The following is a 19,290-nucleotide window of genomic DNA, read 5'->3' as shown; positions in this document are numbered from 1 at the left end:
CTTTTTTATATACAAAGAACTATAAGGTATTTCACTGCAAGGTTAATCAAATTGTTCAAAATGTTTTAGCACGCAAGTATTTTCAAGTGAATTGGTTTTGTTTTTAGATACAAAATTAAACCGTGGTTTCGAAAAGTCGCAATGTTTTCCAAAAGAGTAATTCAATTGAATTTTCCTTCCTTTGAAGTGGTTTTCATCAAATGAAACATTTGTCTCTTTTTGCATAAGCGTTACAACCTCTAGAATCTGATCATAACGTGTACGCCGAGTGTGGGGTGTTACAGACAATGCAAGTGGTGGCCTTGATTTCAATGGCATTAGAGGGTGCTGGTGCTGGTGCTGGTGCTGCACTATCATTACCAGATTTAGGGCTATCACTATCAGCAACATCACCTGTGTTTTTAGGGCTAGGAGAAGGGAGTCAAAAACTTCATCAGTGGCAGTTTGTGAAGGAGGGGATGAGACCTCCTCAAGAGACTCAACCTCAAAAGCGTATCCTTTGTTGGCGCTAGGGTTGTCGCTTTTACTAGGGCTAGGGGAAGAGGAGCTTGAAGTAGATGGCGACTTCGAAGGTGAAGATGCCTTGGAAGGGACTAGTGAAGGTGACGATTCGACAGCAAATGCCCCAACAAGAACCATGAAAACAAATGCAACAACAAAAATAAGATATTGGCATGCCATCTTTCACTTTTGCTTTTTAATAGTTTCTTTTTACTTGTTATCTTTTTTTATTAAAAGATTGATATCTATATACACAAAATGCGTAAGAGAAGTGCTTTTCTTATGCACTAAAATTTAACCTTTTAACATCTTATAATACTATATTAAGATTTTGTTCTACTGTTTATTAGGCTTGTTTAACTTTTATTCGTTATGATTTTTTTGTTTGAGATCAAAATCTAATTTAATTGCTAATGTTTGTTTATACTGATATTTTTCTTTGTAAATAGTAAATTAAACCAAATTTATTACTAATCATATTGATACTTATAACAAAACCTTTCAGTGTTTAGTGTTTAAGAGTTTGATTTTTTGTTTGAAATTTGACACGTATAAACTAAGATTGATGAGATAGATATTCTCAGGGTTTATCTTGTTTTTTTTGTTCTAATAAGTTACTATATATAAATATACTAGTTTTATTACCACATATGAAATTATAATTTGGTAATTTTATACAATATATTTAAAACTATTTATATTATATTATATTTTAAATCAAAAGTAAATTCAATTATTCATTCGATTGAATTTGTTATATTATGTATCTTCCATGTATTCTCTAATATCTAAATATCTATCATATTCTATATGCTTCAATGGTTCCATTAAATGGAAGTAAACATGGGTTTTGAATTCATATTATCCCGAAAGAAAAACTAAACTCTAAATGCATATTTCATGATCTCTTAAATGTTGAGTTTCCATAAGTAGAGTGATTTGTATGGTTGAACTTATCTAGAATTTACTTTCCTATATGGTTGATCATGGGCGAATAGATCACTTGTAGACCTCTTTAAGGTTTTTTTTCTTAAATATCTCTAAGCCTAAAACAGCGTCTAGTATTTCGGGGGGAAATTGGCTTTAACTTCAATTTTCAAGTTTCCAACTTGGTGAGACCTATCTTTCTATTTTATAAAATTTTTTCTTTCTTTCAGTCTATATCTCTTGAAGCTCTTTGTTAAAATCTACTCATCCTCCCTTTCCTTTTGCTAAAATAATTGGTGTGTAACACCCCTCGTCCGACCCGATCAAAGGTCCGAGCTACAGGATGTCACATTCATTGCTGGAGCAATTTCATTCAATTATATAGTAACATAATCATTTAAATATACAATTATAAGTTAAACACATTTGCATTACGATACATAATGAAATTTGATTCTTCACCGAGTTTACGAAGGCTCTTCTGTTGACTTGAGCATGAGATTGGACCAAATTGTAAAGTTTCAAAATTTCAGGACCAAATTGTAGAGTCCTAAAATTTTGAGGCCAATCTGCTTGGATTTAAAATTGTGCAAGTGTGTCAAGTAAGTTGATTTAATTATGTGGTTAAGTGTTTTTGTAAGTCTGCTTAAGGTCTTGTTAAAATCTACTCATCCTCCCATTTTATTTTGCTAAAATACCAATCGTGTAACACCCCTTGCCTGACCTAATCGTTGGGTCCAAGCTACAGGATGCCACATTCGTTGTAGGAGTAACTATAGTCAATTATACAGAAACATAATCATTCAAATATACAATTATAAATTAAACACATTTGCAATATGCTACATAATCAAATCTGAGTCTTAATCGGGTTTACTAAAGCTTTTTTATGGACCCGAACATAAAAGAAGACCAAATTGTAAAGTTTTAAAATCTCATGGCCGATGTCGTGACGTCACCAAACAGTTTGTCACATCGTGAATTCAGTCCACTCAATGTCGCTATGTGACTCATGTCGACTGAAGTTGCGATGAGGAAGATTACTAGTTGGGACGTGAGCTCTATTTTTGGTAAAATTTGAGCCATTTTATAGCTATTTCAAGTTTCCAAACAAACCAGCCAATTTACACTTTTATGATTCACAGTCTCCTATGCAAAAACATGTAGACATAATATAGAACAAGGTATTAGGATACCAAAAACATATCCAATCAGTAACATTACATGTATATAGCCAAATCTATATCATATTAAATCCACCATCTAATTCTACGTACCATTCCATTTATTTTCTAATATAAACTCCCCAACCTTGACCAGAAGTTAAGACTAGATTTTGAAGGTCATACCGGCCATCAAAATGGCCTAAAAGAAACAAGCAAACTTTCAGAAACTTGTTTTCAAAACATTCGCTTATTTTTCAAGAAACCTTAGTGGGCATCTCTTTGTTTTTTTTGAAACAAAATTAATTTTGACGAGTTAAATTAAAATTCAAATTAAAAATATTTTCATTAAATTTAAAAATGTATTACATATTTGATCTTTAATTGTTATTCTGAGTTTCTAGAAAAAATCCAGTTTTGCAAGTGAAAAATCAATATTCACCATTAGTTTCTAAAACCATAATTACTAACTTTAATGACCAATTCTTAATGGAGTCAATTGTTTAACTTATCCAATTCTTTACGTTCATGCATGCAATAACTAAATATACACCAAAAACCAAACCCCTGCCACAATTCGTAAATAAATTATTACAAACCAAATAATAAAAAAATAAATTTAAATATTTTATTTAATTAAATTGAACACAAAAGCTAATAGATTATTGGTAATTACAGTAGTACATAGATTTCAAAATTTCATGGTGCTTCCAATAGTTATGCATATGCATGCTTGAGAATGACAATGCAATAGGTCCTACCCATCTATCCGTTACACACCACGAGTTCCCTAGAACCCATTTACCAAATCAACAAAATAATTAGGAGTCGTAGCTTAGTATGGATAAACCAACAATAACAGTTTGCTAACAAGATAGCAGTAACGTGGATGACCTACCAAAAATGCAGATAAGCTGCCAGTAAATTGTAGTAAACCGCTAATAATGTAGACAAGCTACCAATAAGATGCAGATGATGCTGCCAATGATGTGGTCAAGCCACCAATATCCAATAACTCCTACAATACTCCGAGTGTAGTATACTAACAACAATATTGTTGATATACCGCCAATACTCCATACAGAGTAGTGGAATGATATAACATGCGATCAATAAATTAGTAACACAGGTATGTTTGTCAAACTTTTAAAAAATCAGAACAATAAGCATGTAATCATGCATTCAGAACATGAGAAAGCAATACAATAGCGTACATTAGCAGATTACACATATTCGTTTATCGCAAACAAGCCAATAGACACATTCAATTAGCTTAAGTATACACATACATGAATTCAACTAGTATAGAATCGGCATGGCACATGGCCCTCACGACTTTGCTCTCGGGAGTGCCCATTCACCCCCAACAGACCTCTTACTACATAAGTGTTTTTACCCCTTTATATAGACAAGGTCTCTCCCGTGCTTTCTCGATGTGAGATTTTCCTAGGGTGTTACAAACATATTAAAACATAGCATTCACTACAATAAATTTAACTAAAAAAATTGAACTTGATTCGATAATTTTCTAGCCGAGCTTTAGCTATCAATCGAGTAAAATTCGAACTTAGAAATACTTGCTTGAATAGCTCGTGAGCCTTATCGAGCCTTTCATTTTTAATATATATTTTAAATGTTTTTAGATTATTAAAATATGTTATCATCTTTAATATATATTATTAACCTAAACTTAATTATTAGGCTAAGCTTGAGCTTGAATACTGACCAGCTTTATCTATCTCAAGTTCGACCTTAAGAATGAAAATTCTTAAACAAGCTTAATCAGTGATTAGAACTTATTTGATGCCAGATATTAACGAGTTTTGATTCATTATTTGTAACACCCCGAATTTTGGGCCTAGAAAAAATAGGTTTTGAACAAGGGAACAGTTAGGAGACTGCACATAAATATTTAGTTGTGCAAGGAAGTGACATAAGTGAATGTCTGCTTCAGTGGTTAAGTGATTTAGGAGTGTTTGGAAGTGTCTGAGAAGTCAGGGGTTGAAGCCTTGGCTTATGCAAAATTTTTATTTTAAGTGAATAAAATCCTTAGATCTAGATAGTAGGTTCTTAAATTATTGTGGTTAAAATATGATACAAATGAGTTGTTGGTCTAGTGGTAAGGGGCATGTGGAGTGTACATAGGGTCTAAGGTTTGAGTGGTGGCTTATCAAAAAGGGAGTATTTATTTTGCTGCCTAATTCGTGTGGGTGGTAGAGTTGGATTGAAATACTGCTAAATGGAGTTTGAACTGGTCATAGAGAGAATTGAGGAGGGATATTTGGAGAGATTTGATGAGAAAATATTGAGATTTGGGGAGGTTGTTGTTGTGGAGAGATATATATCACATCTCATTTGTTCCTTGTTCTCGATGGGAGATCAGCGAGGTTTTCAAGGTTTTTGTCGCTCTCTCCAACCTGCATTGCTTCCATTCCTAACTAGTGGTGGTCGAGGTTGATTGGCTGGGAACCAAGGGTGCGATGATCATTGATTTTCGAAAAAAGTATGTTCGGAACGAAGGGAATCTACAAATCGCATCAAGTGTGTAACCACCCCAGTGTAATTGTAGAACAGCAAAAGCCGAAAAGCCGAAATACGGTACTCGTGTAGAAAGCCAAACCTATGAATCATGGGCGATAAACTGTAGAGGCCATCATGAGCATTTCCATGGGCTTAGGCTATAATGGGCCACATTTGACCGAAATGGGCCGTGTAGGCTTAATGGGCTCGTTGGCCCCACACAGATGAAATCTACGAATTGGGGCAAATCCTGGACTAGGCTATGTAGATATCATAGCATTGGCAGAATTTGGGCTAAACAGGCCGCACGAGAGTGTGGGCCCACTTGGGCCGAGTAATGGGCCTTGGGCCCATTTACACTGTTATGACCATTTAGATTACCTGAGTAGCTCAAGGCGACTGCAGACCTTTCGAGAGATCGATAAATGATCGAATTGCCCCATAGGGTAAAATGACCGAATTACCCCCACAGGGTAAAATGATCGAATTACCCCCAAAGGGTAAAATAACCGAATTACCCTCACAGGGTAAAATGATCGAATTACCCCCACAGGGTAAAATGACCGAATTACCCCCACAAGATAAAATTTACCCCCCACAGAGTAAAATGACCGAATTACCCCCATAGGATAAAATGATCGTATTACCCCCACAGGATAAAATGATTGAATTACCCCCACAGGGTAAAATGATAGAATTACCTTTACAGGGTAAAATGACTGAATTACCCCCACAGAGAAAAATGACCGAATTACCCCCATAGGGTAAAATGACTAAATTACCCTCACAAGGTAAAATGACTGAATTACCTCCATAGAGTAAAATGACCGAAATACCCTCATAGGGTAAAATGATCGAAATACCCTCATAGGGTAAAATGATCGAAATACCCCTATAGGGTAAAATAACTAAAATACCCCTATAGGGTAAAATGACCAAAATACCCCCATAGGGTAAAATGACTGTTATACCCCTAGGAGATAAAATGACTATTATGGAATTATGTTATGTATGATAGATTTGCTCTATGATATGTATGACTATGATTGAACATGACATTTTGCATACACGCATGATATTATGTCACGAAATGTTGCATAGGGTTGGGTTGTAATATTTGGAGGAAGTGTACTGTACTGTTAAGGTCGCACGGGTCGCCCAAGACGACTGTGGACCTATTGGTGGCTTTGCCACATGTACTGTTATTGGTAGCTTTGATGCGATACTGATACTGGCAGCTGTACTACGATGCTATTATTGGCAGCTTTGCTGCGATATTGGTGTGTTGGCTGGGTAGGTCGATTTTATCCCCACATGATGTGTTGGTGGTACGAAGTGGTGTGTTGGCTAGATTGGGATTGGTTGCATTATTGCACTGCACTGTTTCTGTATTGGGCTAAGCCCCACACTGTTACTATTTTGGGCTAAGGTCCACACTGTTACTATATTGGGCTAAGGCCCATATTATTACTATATCGGGCTAAGGCCCACACTGTACTACTACTGAATAGGCTCAGGCCCATACTATTACTACATGTTGTATGCTAACTGTTTGGTAGAGGATTACACACTGAGTTTTCATAAACTCACCCTCTCCTTTTAACTGTTCAGGTAATCCTCAGCCATAGACAATTCGGTGCTACGAGGGACTCGGAGGTGGCCACACTACTGCTTCGATTACATTTTCTTTTATTTTAACTTAGTTTATATATTTGAGTTTTGTTTTTGTAATAAGGCCTTTAATTTGGGTTTTAAATTTTAATTGGGCTTTTGCTTACATATTTTATACAACAAGTTAGGTGAAAACAATTTTTCAAAATAAATATTGTTTTCAAAGACACAAACATTAAACGTTAGAGTTTTCAAATGCGTCCGCATTTTTAGATCAACCTTTTACATCAAAAGTAGACAACAAGGCAAACGTTTTGGTTAGATGATTTGTTAAATAATAATTACGAGGTTTTTCAACCTAGAAACAAACTTTTACCAATGAGTCAATTTTTCGCTAACCACCTCAATGTGACACTGCCCGATTCAGCCATAACTCCTAGGTCGGGTTTGGGGTGTTACACTATTAGTACATTAATTAAAAATATATATTATAAAATTTATTTCAGGCCTCAAGAGTACAATTTTAATTAGCATATAAATATGACTTTTTTTTAAGGTAACTAGAAAGCACATCTCAAGGGCTTCCATGAACTTATGCATGTGAAGCTTAAAAGAGGAAGAATCCGACAATAGTTACAACACCGACAATGCAAGTGGTGGCCTTTATTTCAATGGCATTAGAGGGTGCTGGTGCAAGGGTCTCACTATCGAAAACATCACCCGTGCTTTTAGGGCTAGGAGTAGGGGAGTGAGAAACTTCATCATTGGCAGTTGGTGAAGGAGGGGTGGAGACCTCCTCAGGAGACTCAACCTCAGAAGAGTATCCTTTGTTGGCGTTAGGGTTTTCGCTTTAACTAGGATTAGGGGAAGAGGAGCTTGAAGAGCTCTTTGGGGCATCAGGATGGGATGTCTTGGGTGCTTCTTCGTAGAATTTTGATTGTGAAAAAAATGAGCCATTGGAGTATTGTGACGATGACTTAATGGAGGGGGACTTGGGGGAAGAAACCGGAGAAGAAGGAGATGGTGACTTCGAAGGTGAAGATGCCTTGGAAGGGACTGGTGAAGGTGACAATTCGACAGCAAATGCCCCAACAACAACCATGAAAACAAGTGCAACAACAACAACAAGATCTTGGCATGCCATCTTTCACTTTTTCTTTTTAATATTTTCTTATTACTTGTTATCTTTTTTATTAAAAGATTGATATATATATATAATATCTGTACGTAAGAGAAGTGCTTTTCTTATGAACTAAAATTGAACCTTTAACATCTCTTAATAATATATTAAGATTTTGTTCTATTTTTTATTAGGCTTGTTTAACTTCTATTTGTTATGATTTTTTTTCTTTGGAATCAAAATCTAATTGAATAGTTAATGTTTGTTTATACTTGAATTTTTATTTTAAAATAGAGAATTAAAAAATTGTTAGTAATCATATTGATAGTTATAACAAAACCTTTCCGTGGTTATTGTTTATGAGTTTGATTTTTAAGTTAGAATATTGAGACGTAGAAAGTAATATTGATGAGATAGAAATTCTCAAGGTTTATCTTGTTTTTTTTTATTTTAATAGGTGACTATATATAAGTATACTAGTTTTATTATCACATATGAAATTATCATTTGATAATTTCATAAAACATATTTAAAACTATTTCTATAATAATATAATTTAAATTTAAATTTAAATTTAAACTCAAAATATAAATAAATACAACTAAAATTTTAAATTATATGTAAATTCAGTAATTCGGTTGACTTGTTATATTTTGTATCTTCCATGTCTTATCTAATATCTAACTATCTATCATATTCTATATGCTTCAATGGTTCCATTAATGGAAAAAAACACGAGCTTTGAGTTCATATTATCATGAAAGAAAAGCCGAAGTCTCAATGCTTATTTCATGATCTCTCAAATGTTGAGTTTCCATGATTAGAGTGATTTGTATGGTTGAACTTACCTATAACTTGCTTGCTTGTATGGTTGATCATGGGCGAATAGATCACTTGTACACCAGTTTAAGGTTTTTTTCTTAAATATCTCTAAGCCTACAAGAGCGCCTAGTATTTGGTGGGAAAATGGGCTTTAGCTTCAATATTCAAGTAGCCAACTTGGTTAGACCTATTTTCCTATTTTAAAATTTATTCCTTCTTTCATTCTAAAGCCCTTGAAGCTCTTTGTTAAAATCTACTCAATTTTCCCTTTTTTTGCTAAAATATCCATTCTGTAACACCCTTCGCTTGACCCGATCGCTGGGTCTGAGCTATAGGATGCCACATTTGTTGTCAGAGAAACTATAGTCAATTATACAGAAACATAATCATTCAAATATACAATTATAAATTAAACACATTTGTATTATAATACATAATCAAATCTGAATCTTAATCGGGTTTACGAAAGCTTTTTTGTTGACTCGAACATAAAAGAAGACCAGACCAAAACTTAAAGCTTCAAAATCTCATGGCCGACGTGGTGACATCGCTAAACAGTTTGTCACATCGTGACCTAGGTCTGCTCAATGTCGCTATCTTACACATGTCTGCTGAAGTTGCGATGAGGATGATTAGTCATTGGGACATGGGCTCTGTTTTTTTTTTAAATTTTAGTCATTTTATAGCTATTTCAAGTTTCCAAATGAACCAGCCAATTTACACTTTTATGATTCACAGTCACCTATGCCAAAACATGTATACATAATATAGAACAAGGTATTAGTCTACCAAAAACATATCCAATCAATAACATTACATGTATATAGCCAAATCTATATCATATTCAATCCACCATCTAACTCATCTTACCATTCCATTTATTTTCTAATATAAACTCCCCACCCTAGCCCAGAACTTAAGACTAGATTTTGATGGTCATATCGACCATCGAAATGGCCCAAAAGAAACAAGCTAACTCTCATCAACTTGTTTTCAAAACATTCATTTATTTTTCACGAAACCCTATTGGGTCTTTATTTTTTTTAAATAAAATTAATTTTGGCAAGTTCAATTAAAATTCAAATAAAAAAGATTTTTATTAAATTTAAAAACATATTACATATTTGATCATTAATTGTTATTCCAAGTTTCCAGAAAAAATCCAATTTTGCAGGTGAAAAATCATTATTCACAATTAGTTTCAAAAACCATAATTACTAACTTTAATGACCAATTATTAATTGAGTCAATTATTTAACTTATCCAATTCTTTACGTTCATGCATGCAATAATTAAATATACTCAAAAACCAATCCAATGCCACAATTCGTAATTAAATTATTACAAACAAAGTAATAAAAATATAAATTTAAATATTTTATTTAATAAAATCGGGACGAGACCTCCAAATTGCCAAATGCAAGCCCTAACCTTACAAACTACCTGAGAAATGTTAAAATAATAAGATGAGCTTAAAAAACCCAGTGTGAGTGTTAATCAAAGGTGAACACAGAATGTAGAACTTACAAATCATGCAAGAAACTCGTTTAACAATTGAGCACAAAAGCTAATAGATTATCGGTAATTATAGTAGTACATAAAATTCACACTTTCATTGTGCTTCCAATAGTTATGCATATGCATTCTTGTGAATGACAATGCAAAAGGTCCTACCCATCCATCCATTACACACCACGAGTTCCCCAGAACCCATTTACCAACTCACCAAAATAATTAGGAGCCGTAGCTTAGTGTGGATAAACCAACAATAATAGTTTGCTAAAAAGATAGCAGTAATGTGGATGACCCACCAATATCCAATAACTCCTACAGTACTCCGAGTGCAGTATACTAACAACAATATTACAGATATGCCGCCAATACTCTACGAAACTCCTCCATCACCAATCAACCCCAATCACCATGCAATGCACTATAATATATCATGTATGTAGCATGATCATGCTTGACAGAAACAACTACAATACAGTGCAATGGCATGTAAAAACATGCGATCAATAAATAAGTAACACATGTATGTTTGTCAAACGTTCAAAAAGCAAGAACAATAAGCTTGTAGTAACGCATTCAGAACATGAGAAAGTAATACAATAGCGTACATTTGCAGATTACACATATTCGTTTATAGCAAACAAGGCAATAGACACATTCGATCAACTTAAGTAAACACATACATGCATTCCACTAGTATAGAATAGGCATGGCACATGGCCCTCATGGCGTTGTTCTCGGGAGTGCCTATTCGCCCCCAACAGACCTCTTACCACATAGGTGTTGTTACCCCTTTGTATAGCCAAGGTCTCTCCCGTAATTTGTCAATGTGAGATCTGCCTAGGGTGTTACAAACATATTCAAACATAGCATTCACTACAATGAATTTGACTCAAAAAACTTGAACTTGATTTGATAAATATCGAGCCGAGCTTTAACTATCGATCGAGTAAAATTCAAGTTTAGAAATACTTACTTGAATAGCTCGTGACCCTTATCGAGCCTTTCATTTTTAATATATATTTTAAACGTTTTTAGATTATTAAAATATGTTATCATCTTTAATATATATTATTAACCTAAACTTAATTATTAGGCTAATCTTGAGCCTGTATACGGACAAGCTTTAACTACCTCAAGTTTGACTTAAGCATGAAAATTCTTAAAAAAGCTTAATCAGTGATTTAAATTTATTTAATGCCAGATGTCAACAGGTTTTGATTCACCATTAGTACATTAATTAAAAAATATATATTATAAATTTTATTTCAGGCCTCAAGAGTACAATTTTAATTAGCATATAAATATGACTTTTTTTTAAGGTAACTAGAAAGCACATCTCAAGGGCTTCTATGAACTTATGCATGTGAAGCTTAAAAGAGGAAGAATCCGACAATAGTTACAACACCGACAATGCAAGTGGTGGCCTTTATTTCAATGGCATTAGAGGGTGCTGGTGCAAGGGTCTCACTATCGAAAACATCACCCGTGCTTTCAGGGCTAGGAGTAGGGGAGTGAGAAACTTCATCATTGGCAGTTGGTGAAGGAGGGGTGGAGACCTCCTCAGGAGACTCAACCTCAGAAGAGTATCCTTTGTTGGCGTTAGGGTTGTCGCTTTGACTAGGATTAGGGGAAGAAGAGCTTGAAGAGCTCTTTGGGGAATCAGGATGAGATGACTTGGGTGCTTCTTCGTGGGATTTTGATGGTGAAAAAATTGAGCCATTGGAGTATTGTGACGGTGACTTAATGGAGGGGGACTTGGGGGAAGAAACCGAAGAAGAAGGAGATGGTGACTTTGAAGGTGAAGATGCCTTGGAAGGGACTGGTGAAGGTGACGATTCGACAGCAAATGCCCCAACAACAACCATGAAAACAAGTGCAACAACAACAACAAGATCTTGGCATGCCATCTTTCACTTTTTCTTTTTAATATTTTCTTATTACTTGTTATCTTTTTTATTAAAAGATTGATATATATATAATATCTGTATGTAAGAGAAGTGCTTTTCTTATGAACTAAAATTGAACCTTTAACATCTCATAATACTATATTAAGATTTTGTTCTATTTTTTATTCGGCTTATTTAACTTCTATTTGTTATGATTTTTTTCTTTGGAACCAAAATCTAATTGAATGGTTAATGTTTGTTTATACTTGAATTTTTATTTTAAAATAGTGAATTAAAAAATTGTTAGTAATCATATTAATAGTTATAACAAAACCTTTCCGTGGTTATTGTTTATGAGTTTGATTTTTAAGTTTGAAGTTTGAGACGTAGAAAGTAATATTGATGAGATAGAAATTCTCAAGGTTTATCTTGTTTTTTTATTTTAATAAGTGACTATATATAAGTATACTAGTTTTATTATCACATATGAAATTATCATTTGATAATTTCATAAAACATATTTAACACTATTTCTATTATAATATAATTTAAATTTAAATTTAAATTTAAACTCAAAATATAAATAAATACAATTAAAATTTTAAATTATAAGTAAATTCAGTAATTCGGTTGACTTGTTATTTTTTGTATCTTCCATGTCTTATCTAATATCTATTTATCTATCTATCATATTCTATATGCTTCAATGGTTCCATTAAATGGAAAGAAACACGAGTTTTGAGTTCATATTATTACGAAAGAAAAGCCGAAGTCTCAATGCTTATTTCATGATCTCTCAAATGTTGAGTTTCCATGATTAGAGTGATTTGTATGGTTGAAATTATCTATAACTTGCTTGCTTGTATGGTTGAGTATGGGCCAATAGATCACTTGTAGACCTGTTTAAGGTTTTTTTCTTAAATATCTCTAAGCCTACAAGAGCGTCTGGTATTTGGTGGGAAAATGGGCTTTAGCTTCAATATTCAAGTAGCCAACTTGGTTTGACCTATTTTTCTATTTTAAAATTTATTCATCCTTTCATTCTAAAGCCTTTGAAGCTCTTTGTTAAAATCTACTCATTCTCCCCTTTTCTTTTGCTAAAATACCCATTGTGTAACACCCCTCGCTTGACCCGATCACTGGGTCCGAGCTATAGGATGCCACATTCGTTACCGGAGAAACTATAGTCAATTATAAAGAAACATAATCATTCAAATATACAATTATAAATTAAACACATTTGTATTATGATACATAATCAAATCTGAGTCTTAATCGGGTTTACGAAAACTTTTTTGTTGACCCGAACATAAAAGAAGACCAAACCAAAACTTAAAGCTTCAAAATCTCTTGGCCGACGTGGTGACATCGCCAAACAGTTTGTCACATCATGACTTAGGTCTGTTCATTGTTGCTATCTTACACGTGTCGGCTGAAGTTGCGATGAGGGTGATTAGTCGTTGGGACGTGGGCTCTGTTTTTTATAAAATTTGAGTCATTTTATAGCTATTTCAAGTTTCCGAACGGACCAGCGAATTTACACTTTTATGATTCACAGTCACCTATGCCAAAACATGTATACATAATATAGAACAAGGTATTAGTATACCAAAAACATATCCAATCAATAACATTACATGTATATAGCCAAATCTATATCATATTCAATCCACCATCTAACTCATCTTACCATTCCATTTATTTTCTAATATAACCTCCCCACCCTAGCCCAGAAGTTAATACTAGATTTTGAAGGTCATATCGACCATCGAAATGACCCAAAAGAAACAAGCAAACTCTCATCAACTTGTTTTCAAAACATTCATTTATTTTTCACGTGGGTCTTTATTTTTTTAAATAAAATTAATTTTTGCAAGTTCAATTAAAATTCAAATAAAAAAAGGTTTTTATTAAATTTAAAAACATATTACATATTTGATCATTAATTGTTATTCCGAGTTTCCAGAAAAAATCCAATTTTGCAGGTGAAAAATCGTTATTCACAATTAGTTTCAAAAACCATAATTACTAACTTTAATGACCAATTATTAATTGAGTCAATTATTTAACTTCTCCAATTCTTTACTTTCATGCATGCAATAAATAAATATACCCAAAAACCAATCCAATGCCACAATTCGTAAGTAAATTATTACAAACAAAGTAATAAAAATATAAAATTAAATATTTTATTTAATAAAATCGGGACGAGACCTCCAAATTTCCAAATGCAAGCCCTAACCTTACAAACCACCTGAGAAATGTTAAACTAATAAGATGAGCTTAAAAAACCCAGTGCGAGTGCAGTATACTAACAACAATATTACAGATATGCCGCCAATACTCTACGAAACTCCTCCATCACCAATCAATCCCAATCACCATGCAATGCACTATAATATATCATGTATGTAGCATGATCATGCTTGACAGAAACAACTACAATACAGTGCAATGGCATGTAAAAACATGCGATCAATAAATAAGTAACACAGGTATGTTTGTCAAACGTTCAAAAAGTAAGAACAATAAGCTTGCAGTAACGCATTCAGAACATAAGAAAGCAATACAATGGCGTAGATTTGCAGATTGCACATTCATTTATAGCAGACAAGGCAATAGACACATTCGATCAACTTAAGTAAACACATACATGCATTCCACTAGTATAGAATAGGCATGGCACATGGCCCTCATGGCTTTGTTCTCCGGAGTGCCTATTCACCCCTAATAGACCTCTTACCACATAAGTGTTGTTACCCTTTTATATAGCCAAGGTCTCTCTCGTAATTTGTCAATGTGAGATCTGCCTAGGGTGTTACAAACATATTCAAACATAGCATTCACTACAATGAATTTGACTAAAAAACTTGACCTTGATTTGGTAATTATCGAGCTAAGCTTTAGCTATCGATCGAGTAAAATTCAAGCTTAGAAATACTTGCTTGAATAGCTCGTGACCCTTATCGAGCCTTTCATTTTTAATATATATTTTAAATGTTTTTAGATTATTAAAATATTTTATCATCTTTAATATATATTATTAACCTAAACTTAATTATTAGGCTAAGCTTGAGCCTGAATACGGACAAGCTTTAATTACCTCAAGTTTGACCTTAAGCATGAAAATTCTTAAAAAAGCTTAATCAATGATTCGAACTTATTTAATGCCAGATGTTAACAGGTTTTGATTCACTATTAGTACATTAATTAAAAAATATATATTATAAATTTTATTTCAGGCCTTAAGAGTACAATTTTAATTAGCATATAAATCTGACTTTTTTTAAGGTAACTAGAAAGCACATCTGAAGGGCTTCCATGAACTTATGCATGTGAAGCTTAAAAGAGGAAGAATTCGAAAATAGTTAAAACACCGACAATGCAAGTGGTGGCCTTTATTTCAATGGCATTAGAAGGTGCTGGTGCAAGGGTCTCACTATCGAAAACATCACCCGTGCTTTCAGGGCTAGGAGTAGGGGAGTGAGAAACTTCATCATTGGCAGTTGGTGAAGGAGGGGTGGAGACCTCCTCAGGAGACTCAACCTCAGAAGAGTATCCTTTGTTGGCGTTAGGGTTGTCGCTTTGACTAGGATTAGGGGAAGAGGAGCTTGAAGAGCTCTTTGGGGCACCAGGATGAGATGACTTGGGTGCTTCTTCGTGGGATTTTGATGGTGAAAAAGATGAGCCATTGGAGGATTGTGACGGTGACTTAATGGAGGGGGACTTGGGTGAAGAAGCCGAAGAAGAAGGAGATGGTGACTTCGAAGGTGAAGATGCCTTGGAAGGGACTGGTGAAGGTGACGATTCGACAGCAAATGCCCTAACAACAACCATGAAAACAAGTGCAACAACAACAACAAGATCTTGGCATGCCATATTTCACTTTTTCTTTTTAATATTTTCTTATTACTTGTTATCTTTTTTATTAAAAGATTGATATATATATAATATCTGTATGTAAGAGAAGTGCTTTTCTTATGAACTAAAATTGAACCTTTAACATCTCAGAATACTATATTAAGATTTTGTTCTATTTTTTATTAGTCTTGTTTAACTTCTATTTGTTATGATTTTTTTCTTTGGAATCAAAATCTAATTGAATGGTTAATGTTTGTTTATACTTGAATTTTTTTTAAATAGTGAATTAAAAATTGTTAGTAATCGTATTGATAGTTATAACAAAACCTTTCCGTGGTTATTGTTTATACGTTTGATTTTTAAGTTAGAATTTTGAGACGTAGAAAGTAATATTGATGAGATAGAAATTCTCAAGGTTTATCTTGTTTTTTTATTTTAATAGGTGACTATATATAAGTATACTAGTTTTATTATCACATATGAAATTATCATTTGATAATTTCATAAAATATATTTAAAACTATTTCTATTATAATATAATTTAAATTTAAATTTAAATTTAAATTCAAAATATAAATAAATACAACTAAAATTTTAAATTATAAGTAAATTTTGTATCTTCCATGTCTTATCTAATATCTAATTACCTATCATGTTCTATATGCTTCAATGGTTCCATTATATGGAAAGAAACACGTGCTTTGAGTTCATATTATCACGAAAGAAAAGCCGAAGTCTCAATGCTTGTTTCATTATCTCTCAAATGTTGAGTTTCCATGATTAGAGTGATTTGTATGGTTGAACTTATCTATAACTTGCTTGCTTGTATGGTTGATCATGGGTGAATAGATCACTTGTAGACCAGTTTAAGGTTTTTTTCTTAAATATCTCGAAGCCTACAAGAGCGCCTAGTATTTGGTGGGAAAATGGGCTTTAGCTTCAATATTCAAGTAGCCAACTTGGTTAGACCTATTTTCCTATTTTAAAATTTATTCCTTCTTTCATTCTAAAGCCCTTGAAGCTCTTTGTTAAAATCTACTCATCCTCCCCTTTTCTTTTGCTAAAATACCCATTGTGTAACACCCCTCGCTTGAGCCAATCACTGGGTCCGAGCTATAGGATGCCACATTCGTTGTCGGAGAAACTATAGTCAATTATACAGAAACATAATCATTCAAATATACAATTATAAAGTAAACACATTTGTAATATGATACATAATCAAATCTGTGTCTTAATCGGGTTTACGAAAGGTTTTTTGTTGACCCGAACATAAAAGAAGACCAAACCAAAACGTAACGTTACAAAATCTCATGGCCAATGTGGTGATGTCACCAAATAGTTTGTCATGTCATGACTTCAGTCCACTTGACATTGCGATATGACTCATGTCTGCTGAAGTTGCGTTGAGGATGATTAGTCGTTGGGACATGGGCTTTGTTTTTGGTAAAATTTGAGTCATTTTATAGCTTTTTCAAGTTTCCAAACGAACCCGCCAATTTACACTTTTACGATTCGCAGTCACTTATGCCAAAACATGTATACATAATATAGAACAAGGTATTAGTATACCAAAACCATATCCAATCAATAACATTACATGTATATAGCCAAATCTATTTCATATTTAATCCACCATCTAATTCAACTTACCATTCCATTTATTTTCTAATATAACCTCCACACCCTAGCCCAAAAGTTAAGACTAGATTTTGAATGTCATATCGACCATCGAAATGGCCCAAAAGAAACAAGCAGACTCATATAAACTTGTTTTCAAAACATTCACTTATTTTTCAAGAAACCCTATTGTGCATCTCTTTATTTTTTTTAAATAAAATTAATATTGCCATCTTCCATTAAAATTCAAATTAAAAAGATTTTCATTAAAATCAACGGCTTTGCTCTCGGGAGTGCTTATTCACCCCCAACAGACCTCTTACCACATAAGCGTTGTTACCCCTTTATATAGCCAAGGTCTCTCATGTGCTTTGTTGATGTGAGATCTGCCTAGGGTGTTACAAACATATTCAAACATAACATTCACTACAATGAATTTGACTAAAAAAACTTGAAGTTGATTCGATAATTATCGAGCTGAGTTTTAGGTATCGATCGTCTAAAATTCAAGCTTACAAATACTTGCTTGAATAGCTTGTGAGCCTTATCGAGCCTTTCATTTTTAGTATATATTCTAAATGTTTTTATATTATTAAAATATATTATCATCTTTAATATATATTATTAACCTAAACTTAATTATTAGGCTAAGCTTGAGCTTGAATACGAACAAGCTTTATCTACCTCAAGTTTGACCTTAAGTATGAAAATTCTTAAACGAGCTTAATCAGTGATTGGAACTTATTTGATGCCAGATGTTAACGGGTTTTGATTCACTATTAGTACATTAATTGATAAATATATATTATAAATTTTATTTCAGGCCTCAAGAGTACAATTTTAATTAGAATATAAATATGACTTTTTTTAATAAAAATTAAAGGTAACTAAAAATCACATCTCAAGGGCTTCCATGAACTTATGCATGCGAAGCTTAAAAAAGGAAGAATCCGATAATAGTTACAACACCGACAATACAAGTGGTGGCCTTTCTTTCAACGACATTAAAGGGTGCTAGTGCAAGGGTCTCACTATTAACAACATCACCCGTGCTTTCAGGGCTAGGAGTAGGGGAGTAAGAAACTTCATTATTGGCAGTGGGTGAAGGAAGGGATGAGACCACTTCAGGAGACTCAACCTCAGAAGAGTATCCTTTGTTGGCGTTAGGGTTGTCGCTTTGACTAGGATTAGGGAAAGAGGAGCTTGAAGAGCTCTTTGGTGCACCAGGATGAGATGACTTGGGTGCTCCTTCGTGGGATTTTGATGGTGAAAAAGATGAGCCATTGGAGGATTGTGACAGTGACTTAATGGAGGGGGACTTGGGGGAAGAAACCGGAGAAGAAGAAGATGGTGACTTCGAAGGTGAAGATGCCTTGGAAAGGACTGGTGAAGGTGATGATTCGACATGAAATGCCCCAACAACAACCATGAAAACAAGTGTAAGAACAACAACAAGATCTTGGCATGCCATCTAGGGGTGAGCATTCGATCGAATTGAATCGAATCGAATCGAAAATTTTTGAGTTAATCGAGTTTTCGAATCTCATTTTATCATCCTAATTTTATTTGAAGTTTTCTCGAATCGAGTCGAGTGAGATGGAATTCGAATCGAATCGAATCGAATATATTTGTTCGAGTTAAATTTTAAAAAATAATTTTGGGTCCTTGTAACCATTGTCACCCATCGTAATAAAATTTGTCCACCTTAATCAATTTTTTTATTAACTTTCATCACTTCATAATT

At 33.6% G+C, this 19,290-nt stretch overlaps 4 protein-coding genes across 4 annotated transcripts; all 4 read right to left on the bottom strand.

Annotated features, from left to right (window-relative positions):
• Positions 1-7,572: 7,572 nt before the first annotated feature.
• On the bottom strand, positions 7,573-7,866 carry LOC107907786 (anther-specific protein BCP1). The gene has a single exon (XM_016835102.2). It carries the CDS (start codon positions 7,864-7,866, stop codon positions 7,573-7,575), a length of 294 nt encoding a protein of 97 aa, XP_016690591.1.
• Positions 7,867-11,549: 3,683 nt separating this feature from the next.
• LOC107907787 (classical arabinogalactan protein 6) lies at positions 11,550-12,086 on the bottom strand. The gene has a single exon (XM_016835103.1). The coding sequence runs from the start codon at positions 12,084-12,086 to the stop codon at positions 11,550-11,552; it is 537 nt and encodes a 178-aa protein (XP_016690592.1).
• A 3,321-nt stretch (positions 12,087-15,407) lies between these two features.
• Positions 15,408-15,944, bottom strand: LOC107907788 (early nodulin-20). Its single transcript, XM_016835104.1, has one exon. The coding sequence runs from the start codon at positions 15,942-15,944 to the stop codon at positions 15,408-15,410; it is 537 nt and encodes a 178-aa protein (XP_016690593.1).
• A 2,536-nt stretch (positions 15,945-18,480) lies between these two features.
• Positions 18,481-19,017, bottom strand: LOC107907789 (pectinesterase inhibitor 10-like). The gene has a single exon (XM_016835105.2). It carries the CDS (start codon positions 19,015-19,017, stop codon positions 18,481-18,483), a length of 537 nt encoding a protein of 178 aa, XP_016690594.1.
• Between the last annotated feature and the right edge of the window lie 273 nt (positions 19,018-19,290).

The sequence above is a fragment of the Gossypium hirsutum genome, chromosome D03, assembly GCF_007990345.1.
Source record: "Gossypium hirsutum isolate 1008001.06 chromosome D03, Gossypium_hirsutum_v2.1, whole genome shotgun sequence".
Lineage (NCBI taxonomy): Eukaryota > Viridiplantae > Streptophyta > Magnoliopsida > Malvales > Malvaceae > Gossypium > Gossypium hirsutum.
This window is presented reverse-complemented; position numbering and strand designations above follow the sequence as displayed.